At 41.4% G+C, this 12,164-nt stretch overlaps 1 protein-coding gene across 1 annotated transcript in view; it reads left to right on the top strand.

The window, feature by feature from the left end:
* The window catches only part of SPTLC3 (serine palmitoyltransferase long chain base subunit 3), a 127,000-nt gene that overhangs the window by 110,660 nt on the left and 4,176 nt on the right, over positions 1–12,164 (top strand). The window contains exons 10-11 of the mRNA XM_090031548.1: positions 8,423–8,558; positions 11,056–11,185. Coding sequence (XP_089887674.1) covers positions 8,423–8,558; positions 11,056–11,185 — 266 coding nt within the window. The remainder of the gene's footprint in view (positions 1–8,422; positions 8,559–11,055; positions 11,186–12,164) is intronic.

Raw genomic sequence — 12,164 nt, 5'->3', positions numbered from 1 at the left:
TGAAGGAACACCTTGAGAAGCTGGATACCTTCAAGTCAGCCAGCCCTGACAATCTGCACCCCAGGGTACTCAAGCAGCTGGCAAGCGTCATAGCCCAGCCCCTGGCACGGATCTTTGAAAACTCCTGGCACTCTGGTATAGTGCCCAAACACTGGCAGAAGGCCAATGTGGTGCCGATCTTCAAGAAAGGGAGGAGAGTGGATCTGGCTAACTACAGGCCCATTAGCCTGACTTCTATCCTGGGGAAGATCTTAGAAAAGTTTATTAAGGAGGCCATCCTTGATGGACTGGCCCAGGCTAACATTCTAAGGGACAGCCAGCATGGGTTTGTTGCGGGTAGGTCTTGTTTGACCAATCTCATTTCCTTCTATGACCAGGTGACCTATCACCTGGACGAGGGAGATGAGATTGATGTCATATATCTTGACTTCAAAAAAGCTTTTGATCTGGTATCCCATGATCACCTCTTGGCCAAACTGGCCAGTTGTGGCCTTGGCTCCACCACGATCCGCTGGCTGGGAAATTGGCTTCGTGGTCGGACCCAGAGGGTTGTGATTGATGGCAGTCACTCATTGTGGTGCCCTGTGACCAGTGGGGTCCCTCAAGGCTCTGTCCTGGGACCCATACTCTTCAACATCTTCATTAACGATGTGGACATTGGAGTCAGGAGTGGACTGGCCAAGTTCACCGATGACACCAAACTTTGGGGCAAAGCATCCATGCCAGAGGACAGGCGGGTGATCCAGGCTGACCTGGACAAGCTCAGCAAATGGGCAGACGAGAACCTGATGGTGTTTAACACCGAAAAATGCAAGGTTCTCCACCTTGGGAGGAAAAACCTGCAGCACCCTTATAGGCTCGGCAGTGCTACATTGGTTAGCACTATAGAAGAAAGAGACTTGGGGGTCATCATTGACCACAAGATGAACATGAGCCTCCAATGCGATGCTGCGGCTAGTAAAGCGACCAAAATGCTGGCGTGCATCCATAGATGCTTCTCGAGCAAATCCCGGGACGTCATTCTCCCCTTGTACTCAGCCTTGGTGAGGCCGCAGCTGGAGTACTGTGTCCAGTTTTGGACTCCTCAATTCAAAAAGGATGTGGCGAAGGTGGAGAGAGTGTAGAGGAGAGCCACGTGCATGATCAGAGGTCAGGAAAACACTTTATGAAGAGAAGCTGAGAGCCATAGGACTCTTTAGCCTGGAAAAGCGTAGGCTCAGGGGTGATCTGATGGCCACCTATAAGTTTATCGGGGTGACCACCAGGATCTGGGGGAACGTTTGTTCACCAGAGCACCCCAAGGGATAACTAGGTCGAACGGTCACAAACTCCTGCAAGACCGTTTCAGGCTGGACATAAGGAAGAATTTCTTTACTGTCCGAGCCCCCAAGGTCTGGAACAGTCTGCCAGCGGAGGTGGTTCAAGCACCTACATTGAACACCTTCAAGAGCAAATTGGATGCTTATCTTGCTGGGATCCTATGACCCCAGCTGACTTCCTGCCCTTTGGGCAGGGGGCTGGACTCAATGATCTCTCGAGGTCCCTTCCAGCCCTGATGTCTATGAAATCTATGAAAGAAATGTGTTCCTCACCTGCTTTAAGTACACTGTCTGCCTAGTGGTACACAGTGATTATTGTTAATGTGTTTACTACCCCTTCTTTCTTTATGCACTCTCTCCACTTCCTGAAAAACAGAGTTACTATGCTGGGCTGTCTGGCATTTCTAGTTTTTAAAAAACTCATAGGTGTGTCTATATTGGCACTTGCTAAAATGAGCCCCATGAGCTTGCTCCAGGGTGGAACGCATCTTCCCTGTTTACAGACTATTTATTCCTGTAGTACTGAGCTTTTTGGGTGGGAAGTGGCAAGGGACTTGTCTGACATTCTGTTACCAGTCCTAATATTTCTTATTACAGATTTTTCCCCCTGACAGAGAATAAACACGTCCTGCACCTTAAATAGTTTTGTGCTTCCAATTTATCAATTCTAAACAATGAGCATCTGGTTTGATTAATATTAAAGAGCCCGGAATTTGGAATAGCTGACAGTCTATTTCCAGCGTTGTGGTAAACACTTGAATAGAAAGGAGAAGGCAGCAAGTATTAAACTACATCCGCCAACAACATCTGTATCCATGAAAACTTTCCCTAATTGAAAATCCAGTAGTTTCATATGCTGCAAACTGAGAACTTAGGAATTAGATTGGTTGGTGTTAAAATATGGTTATTTTTTATCTTTAAGCCTCACATTCCCCAGTTCTTTTTGGTCAGTGCATGAAGAGGTGCCAATATGATGTATAATATGCAAACAAGTGGAGAACTTTCATTCCTTAGAGTCCAGTCAAGTTATTCCATGGTTTCTCTTCCTCCCCTCATCCCCAACCCCCAGTCTCCTCAGTATTTCCTCCTGGTTTTTTTCAGATCTACTACACCAAAAATATTTTTGGAAATACCACAGACTATTGTTTTTATTAGCAACTGGAAAGCTTTGTAGTAGGATGCTTTTGTGTTTCATTTGTTTCCCCCTTCCTCTGGCACAGCTGTTTTTGCTTTAGCAGCATTGGAGAGATAGTTAAACTATTTGTGGCCTTTACTAACCTAGCAGATCTCTTACATAGAAAGTTTAAAACTATATGACTGAAACTGGAACTAACAGGTTGTCTGCCTGGGCAGCTTTGTGCATAAAGTTACAAATGCATTGGTTTTATGGGATCTTTTCATTTGTTCAGCAAAACACTGATGATTGTGGAGCAGGTCCCACATTTCCTATAAATTTACCAGCCAGAACCTTGTCAGGAGAGCTCCTTGACTACACAAGATGCAAAATGGATGAAGTGGATCTTGGTTAAACCTGTGCACTAGGACATGGTTAGCAAAAGAGGGATTATGTAGGCATGGCAGTCTCCATTTCATAGTTTCATAGTTTCTAGGGTCGGAAGGGACCTGAGCAGATCATCTAGTCCGACCCCCTGCCATGGCAGGAAAGAGTACTGGGGTCAAATGACCCCAGCAAGATGTTCATCTAAATTTCAATCAAAAGGAGTTGGAAGAAAGGCAACAACAGGACTAACTCTGATAGAACTGTGCAGAAGAGCTGCCTGGCTAATAATAGTTGTTGTCACAGCACACACAGATAGTACTGAAAGAAAGATGGAAAACCAAAGAACAGCAATCTAGTTGGCAGAAAAAATACATTAAAATAATCATTGAGTTAAAAACTGTAAACGTGTGTGCAAAACCAAAGTACACTCTCCAGCTAAAGAGCTGAAATACCTCATGTTGGGATACTTAACTGTCCCTGAAGCCTAGTGATATAGGAATAATTTAAAGGATATCGGGAGTACAAGCTCTTACCCACAGCTAAAACATAAAACAAGTTACCTTGCAGAAGAAAAGTAATGAAAAATAAATAAACCAGACAAATATAAAGTGTGCAGACTATCAGAATAAGAATTCTGGATGGGGCAGAGTAATGATGTATTACAATATATTTGGGCCCCTCTAGACATTCAGGTAAAGGCTTGATAGGATCTGATGTGTGATTCACACAATTGCGCTTCCTGTCATGATGTGTGTACGACAGGAGGTGCAGTAGTGAGATCCAGCATCAGAGCCAATCACGCCTTATTGCCAATGTTCTCCAGCTTCCAAGTGACTATCCCAATTTAACCAGGGAAGATTAGGCCTGATATTTCTGAGATTTAAGAAAAAAAATCTGAGATTTAAGTAAAGGGTAAAGAAGAGTATCTTGGAGGAAAATGTTTAAGGACTTTTATATGCACAATAAAAGCAAAAAGGGCACAAACTATTATTATTTTCCATGTCACCCTTAACTTTCTACACTATCCTCCCTCTGCAGCCCTTCCTCTCAATTCTATACTCGGCCCACTCACCATAAAAATAGCTTTCCATCCCTTCAGCTGGGGATTATGCCAGGAAATAATGCTACTGTGATGTTACCTTTCCAGTATAAGAGGATTAAAAAAGTGGAAGTTAGAAACAGCCTGGAGGTGGAAAGTTAGGCAATGAAAATTCTATTCTATCTGAACAGAGACTGCTAAAGAATTACCTGATTAGAGCCACAAAGTCTGCATTCCTCAGAATTAAAAAAAAAAGAGTTGGGGCAGGAAGGAAGCAGTCAATACTGCTTGAATGACAGGGACCCAATTGTGGAAGTGTTATGCTTAGGTTGGTGAGCATTTGCTAACACATTTAGTCCCAGTGAAGTCAATGGGGTTAGATGCATGAGTAAATGGAATGTGGATGGCATGTACACTTTGTACAGTCCCTCTGGACCTGGTGAATTTCACCGCCCTGTGAAGAAGGGTACCGCAATTAATCCTCAGGTTTCTTGAGGCAAATAGAAAATTCTTTTAATAACTGAAATTCAGCCCAAGTGGCATTAGTACATGGGGGTTTAGCATTTGGACTATGAAGGAGCTTGAAGACTACATAATGAAAGATACAAACACAAACATGCACAAATACACAAAAGTCAGTAGTTAGAGTTACCTGGATACAAAAGGTAAAATGGTGGTGTTTGCATCAGTTTTCACTGTGCCACCTTGAAAGAATTGGGGAAAGACTATCTACTTGTGTTAAGTAATAAAGAAGAAGTTCTACCGGACAGTTATCAAAATGAAGTTATCAAAAAAATGAGAAATGCTATTTAAACTGTATTCAATGTCCTGGGAAAAATTATACATATCAGCCTCCTGGGACTGGTCAGGGTTCACGTAGAGTAGAATAAGTAGTTATACCAAAGAGCCAATCACAGTGTCAGTTTTCAATAAAAATAGTCAGGATGAATCCTGCGATTCTGAACTAATGTCCCCTGATTTCACACTGAGAGCATCTATACGAGACACTTTACTGCACAGTAGACTAATTACTGCATAGTAAAGCATCACCATGTAACCATACACAGCAGCTACTATATAGTAAATTAGTCTACTGTGCAGTAGGGCTCATGTAGACACTGACTGGGAGCAAATTTGCTCCCAGTCAGCCACACCACCAAGGGGCCTGGTCCTGGCACTGCTCAGCTCCCAGCTTCCCCAGGAGCAGGGAACCAGTCAGCACTGGGACCGGGTCCCTCTCTACCCACCCTCCCCTGTCCCAGCGCTTCAGGGATCCTGGCTCCCCATAGGAGTGGGGAGTTTGGCAGCTCCAGGACAGGGGAGCTCTAGCTTCCCCACTTGGCCAGGGGCTGGCCAGGAGCTGTCCTGACTATGGGGCAGTTGGCAGTGAGTCCCCAACTGAACAGGGAATTCCCACCTAGCTAGGGGCTGGCCACAAGTTGTCCCACCATGCTCACTGCCCAGGGCATGGGGCTGGGGAACAGCTGCCCCCTGCCAACCAGAGCCCAGGCCTGACCCTGATGTCCCCTGCCAGCCTGGGGCTGGTACCCAGGATAGCCGAGAGTTCCCCCTGACTGCCGTATGGCAGGAGATCAAGGCAGGATCCCTCCTCTGAACTTCTCCTGTCGGAAGGAAATTTGCTCCTGACCAGTTCACGTGTAGATGTGCTCTCATGGAAAGCTTACTGTGCAGTATTTTACTGTGCAGTAAGTTTTCTGTGCATTAATTGTACATGTAGATGGACCCTCTGAGTCATATAGACCTTAGAGGAACATACACTGATAGAGACAAAGTAGCCTGTCTTTAGTAATGAGAAACTATGATTCTGTGATTCTAACTGTGACACAACAAACTGTTAAGGAGGAAGTAAAACATACCATTTTTACAATGGAAGAAGGATTGTGGCATTTAACCACTGGCCAATATGAAGATAAATGCCCTATAGAGGGCATCCAAAGGAATTGTGCATCAGTACACACAGTTGTGCCATTCAGATGATGGTTCATCCTGCTCTTCCATGCTGGACCCATGACCCAGTCTCCTCTCTGTTTTTCCCTGTCCTCTGTAAGGGTAGATTTTGCCTCCACGAACATACATAGGAAGCATTTCCCACACTCCTCAAGACTGCAGCCCTCTCTAACCCTTGCATACCTGTGATAATGGGCTTTTAATAAAGGAATGCTTCAGGGGAACTTGACAGTAGAAAATAGGGAGGTCTGTTAGAAACTTCAGAAGGACCATATCATGGTCAGTGAGCATCAGTGCAGATCAGTGCTAAGCAGAACAGAAGTAAAACTGCTAACACACATTGGTAGTTATCTTTCCAGAAAACTTAGGTATCACCATAGAAATCTAGCCAATGTTCTTTGTTGATCAAAGAAGAGGATAGACTGTATTGAAGGAATAAAGCCTGTGGATAGTTCTGCAAGGGGTACATTTAGGTGTGCAGCATTATGCCATCCCTGCAGCTACCATTAAGTTTGGTCCCCTGACCTGGAAAACATCAGCAGGGGAGAAGTAGTAAAAAAGATGGGTGTATGAAAAGGGGCCAGCAACTAAGACAGGAATAATTTTGCTTGGAAAGGATAATATGAGAGAATATGGTGCTCTATAAAATAATGAACTGACCAGTATAGCAAAGGCAAGTTTAAAATCTTTGTGTTCACATTTTCCCATCATACAAAAAAACATGCTGCGTGCATCTACACATGCAGTTAATGCGAGACAATAAACTCTGGAGCTTTTTAAGCTAGAGGAAACTGCTGGGCTCAGTGTCTATACATGCATCTGGGACAGCAGCAAATGAGCTAGGGCAGAGCAGTCCTGGGCTGAGGGCAGGGTCAACCCTGGACTCTGGGTAGCAGTGTCAGGTAGCAAAGGGTCTGCTGGGGCACAAGAGTGCTGTAAGTGCGGAGCTGTGTGGCTATGTGGCAGGCAGCCCCACCACACTTTAGCACCCTCATGCCTCAGCCAACCCTTGTCACCATCTACACATGCATTTCAGCACACTTAATTACTCTGCCATAATATAGTACTGTCAGGATGGTGTTATGGCAGAGTTAATTAATTTACTGCACCCTAATACCAGTGCACATGTAGACTATGATGCTTTACTCCAGAGCTAATTAGTGCACATGCACCCTCTCAGTTGAAAAGCAAACAATTAAGATAAATATTAGGAAACACTTTCCAGGTCAGTCTCTAAGTAATCCATCCCTAGCAATGCCTTGGGACATGACTGGGACAAATATAGTGTCTTGGGAAGATTCTAAGGGGTAGGCAATGAAGTAGAAGAGCATCTGTTAGATTAGCTAGGATAAAAAATATTACAAGGTCTATCAATCCTTTTGCTGCAGGGTGTAAACCGATCATCAGGTGGAGGGTCTGCTTTCCAAACTGTCATCAATAATGGTGGCTATGCCTAATCCTATGCCTTCCATCACTTTTCTAGGGATTGGGTGGAACTGAAAGATCTTGTATAAATCTGTAGCATAACTGCATATGCATTATCAGTACCATGTACACAACTGGTCTATTTAGAAGGACAGTTAAACTATTAAAAAGGACAGTTTATTGAAAAATACATTAAACTGTATTCTGCCAACACCAAATCCATAAGGAGGAACACATCAGTTTTAAAAGACAACAGCATCTGAGATTAAATACATGAAACACTGTAATAAGTTAAATATATCAATACATGTAGAAATAACAGTGTTCATTATTGTTTTTTCTGTTCAACCCATTGATACAAGTGAAAGTGTTTGAAGGCTTCTGATGACCTGCTATGAATGCAATTTGTCACCATGCAGATATACATTTGCTTAATTTACAGAGAAAACTAATAGTCTTTAAACATTCTAAAGTATCTTTAGCCACCTCTCATCGTCAACAGCAATTTAAAATTAACCTTGCGTTTTGAGACTATCTGGTAAACATTGTGGTATTCCCTCTCTGGTCTGAATTTTTTTTCTTATTTGCTGAAAATTCTAAGAAAGTTTGGGTTTGGCTCACCCCAACATGAGATTTTTGTTCCCCCAGGTATGGTGTTTATTATTATCCACCAGGGCATCACAAGAATAGAGCTAGTTATTTTTAATTAAAAAACACAAATAATAGTCTGTGACCACATTTATACACTGTCATAATATACCACCACTGCCATCAATGTTTCACCCAGCATGCTATAATGCAAGAAAATGCATTATAAAGGCCATTATTCCTCAGTCTGTGTTGAAAGAGAAAGAAACACTCCAATAGGGAGAAGTATTATATATCTAACTACAGCAGGCTTAATACTAATATCAGGTCAGAAATAATTGCATGGTCGTTGGTAAAAATGCTATACCGTTACATAGGTTAAATTAATATGACTATTTATTTAGCTTATAGAGATGGCTTGTTAAATATGTCTTAGCTATAGACCAGATAGCAGCAGAAAGGGCTCGTGGATTTCTAGCTTTTTCTGAAACTGACCTGTCATCCCTGTTTTGTGTCTCTTTTCTGAAAGGGAACCCCATTGTGATCTTGGCACTGACTTAGTTCTTGACTGTCTCATTTCAGGGCTACAGAGAGTGCAGCAGCTAAGAAAAAACACAAGATACTTCAGGGAGAGACTGCATGAAATGGGTTTCATCATTTATGGGAATGATGATTCCCCTGTTGTTCCTTTGCTCCTTTATATTCCTGGTAAAATAGCGTAAGTACTGCAATATGACTACCAAGAAAACAAATTCATTCACAATTAGGTTTTGGATTAAACTATAAGAAGCTGACTACTTGTGGACGATGCTGCAGAGGAAAAATGTGTTCCTTTAGATCAGCTTGCCAGTACTACTTAAGAATGGGCTTCGTTCTGGGCTAGCTTTCTTGAACAAAAAATCAGGGTGTTTTGTGTATGGGAATGTAAAAATGAAATGTCTCTGACATATGCACTGCCCATTTTTCAAAAGTTGCTTGATATGATTCATCTTTCTCTTCCTTGTTGATGTCTCACAATAACATTTTTGGTATTGCTGGAGTGATGTTGGTTGGAATAGACTTAGACAAGATTTCTGGTACCGTGATACTATTCCTCAGGTCCTGCTACTAACATTTTTTAAATTTATACCTAAAGGTGCACATTGCCTAATTTAAAAAAATATTTTATTGTTCTCCATCAAATGCATGTCTTTATACTGATAATGTTGTTACACTGATCTACATCGCATTATTTGTATGTATCAGACAAAACCATTTATTGATTAGACATGAACATTGCTTAGTGAGCAGTAGCCTATTAACTAATCAACAGGATTTATGTTACCTTTCTCAAATCGACTAGGATCCTTTGGGTTTTTAACAATGGTCCCCAAACTTTGATGGCCCATGGGCAACAATATTAAGCAAATGACATGTTGCAGGCAACATAATACTTTGCTCCCCCTGTCAACCTCTTTTTCATTTCCGATGACCATGAGCAACACTGAAGCATCTCACGAGTAATATGGTGGCTGTAAGCCAGGTGTTCAGGGCCTGATCTGTAGTTTAATTATTAAACCGCCTTGGAAGGACTTTCTGATAGTCAAGAAAAGAAGACTTTACAGAAGTGAGCTACACAAAATCATAACAGAGCCCCAACACAAGTAGCTGGAATGGTTGCTTGGGAAGAGTAGATGGCACCTTTATTTCCAGAGCCATTTTTTTCTCTCCTGGGGCTTTTGAAATTAATCAAGTTGTGTAACAACTTCTTGATGATGACCTTTTATTTTATGCCAGTGTTCTAGGTATGAGCTCTCTAGCTGCTAATTAACTTTAGTAAAGTCCAGTAATCTGTTAACAGTGTTCATGTCTTTACTTAGCATTCATTTGTCTTTCAAGAACATGTTGATGGAATTAGAATGCTATGTATGTGATGAATATCTTTGACTACAAATTAATTAAGAAAAGAAAAGAAAGACAAAAGTAGACAACTTAATGCAGTTAAAGCCACTTCAGGTTGAGTAGTTGCTTCAGCTGGTGCTATCTTACTAGACACCCTGTAAAATTGTTAATGGACAGTAAATATTGTTAAGAAGCCTAATTTAAGATTTCTTTACATATAATGGAGAGTAGAACAGTAATAAAATATTTTAAATTAAAACTTTGTTTGTGAATAATAAGGTTCCTTAGGTTTCCAGCTTTATTCTAGGTCAGTGATGGATACCTGAAATAAAACATTAATTTAATAGTCAGAAAAAAGCATACACACAGACTTAATGTTAGATAAGAGTCTTAGAGAACCATTCTTTTTATCCCTGATCATTTCAAGATCAGCAAAAATGTCTTAATTCACTGTCCTAATGTTCTGTGTGAACTGGTCAGGGTTCAAGGACTTGTCAGTGCTTGTGCCTCACCTTTGGACCTTCCTCCTTAATCTGGTTTGTCACAATCCCTCCAGAGTTGTTCTATGGGTTCACACCCATTTCTCTTATGTGCCAGCTTATTCAGTTTCCATGGTCTCCCTGTATTGTTTTATACAAAGTGGGAGAAGGATTTGTTTTGGGGAGCACAAGTCCCAATTAAGGATGATTCATTTATGCAGATACCTCTGTATTACCTACCTCCCATGAATAATTTTATCCTCAGGACATCTAGCAGGTAGCGATGCGCCCTGATTTACAGTTAAAGAGATTAATCTCTGTGTCAAGTGATTTGCCCATGTGAAAAGCCTGTTTTGGAGCTAGGGCCAAATCCTGGCCTCCCAAATCCCAGTGTAGACCTTTTCAACCACAGCATTTTCCTTTGACTTTATATTCAGTGCCTTATCCAACAAACAAGGCTTTAAATGTTATTTAAATGGTGTTTTTATTTGGCACCAACTGATATAAGGGCTGTGTCTTGCTACTTTGAGACCTCCATCAGCACTTACATCTGTGCAAAGTGACTGTAAAATACAATTGTATCAAAATTCTCTGCTCACTTATGCCAGCCGTAGCATTTTATGCTCATTTTGCCAAGAAAGTAAATGAGTTTTCAACCACAACATTGCAAAGACCCAGTCCTATTGGATGATATTCTGGCACTATTGAAATCAAAAGGAATTTACCAACTGTTTCAGGAGGAGACAGGGTTTCACCTATTGTTTTATTGCGCTTGACTGTTTTCTCTCTGTGGTCAGTTTATTAGAGATAATTTACTTTTGCTTTCTTCTTTTTCCCTTCCCTACCCCACCCAAGTGCTTTTGCAAGACGCATGCTAGAAAGAAATATTGGGGTGGTTGTCGTTGGCTTTCCGGCTACTCCTATCACAGAATCCAGGGCTCGGTTTTGTGTGTCAGCTGCACATACACGGGAGATGTTAGACACGGTAAGCACAGCAGATGTCTTTGTGAAATTAACTTCAGATGCTTGTGGAGAGAGGTTGGGAGAAGCTACAAGTCTGTTACTTTGAACCTCAGTAATTCATTTTGCATTTGTTTTCCTTGATCTTTGTCACTTGATCTTTAAAGATGTTTCAGCCATTATAATAATACATGTTTTATTTTTAAAAATTAAATTATCACACAGTTAACTGCACTATGTTTCACTATTTCTAATAGTGAGCAAATCTGTCATAACTAATAAAGATCCACCTGAGGAGCACAGCAAGACCAAAGTTAACTACTAGGGCAAAACTACCCAAGCAGGAAACCCTAAATGATGTGGAAATAATTGCAAATAAGGTTTTCCATACCCTTATTTTCATTCCATATTTCCATGTGTTCGTTAAATTCCAGCAGAAAAATATAACATGGCCTTGGGGGTTTTAAGATACATGTGGAAATTTCAGACAAATATTGGGAGTTATTTGTACCTACCAATTGGGTTAAAAGGAGCCATATGCCCATATTCAGCCTGGTACCAGAAACAGAGCTGAGGTTAGCTGAGACTTGCATTATAGACCTCCATTCCATATGTCCATAATTTTTTTGAAAAAAATTTTAGATGTTCTATCTTTATCCAAAGGTGATTTTTTTGGAGAGGGAGCAATTTGGGTTATCATAAGCTTGTCCTATTGGCAAGGTTGGAAACGGGAAATTCTTTTGGTTGCCAATAGATTTTAAGGCTCTTCTTGGTTAACTGTTCAAATACAGATGAGTTTTATACATTCAGCATTTTCCAGTAAGGCAGGCCCCAATCCTAATTGCACACAGACCCATGATTTCACACCAAGTCTCAGCAGACTCTACTCTGAGGGCATGGATCCAGTCATGGTTGTAAGACTGAGGCCTCAAGCCATTCATGAAAAACTAACCTACTTGTCAGTGAAACACACTGTAAAACAAAAACTTAAAACACCATTTTGA

This window comes from Crocodylus siamensis, chromosome 1 (genome assembly GCF_052110815.1).
Source record: "Crocodylus siamensis isolate JL-2025a chromosome 1, ASM5211081v1, whole genome shotgun sequence".
Taxonomy (NCBI): domain Eukaryota; kingdom Metazoa; phylum Chordata; order Crocodylia; family Crocodylidae; genus Crocodylus; species Crocodylus siamensis.
The sequence above is the reverse complement of the archived record's forward strand: the minus strand, read 5'-3'. Positions and strand labels throughout refer to the sequence as shown.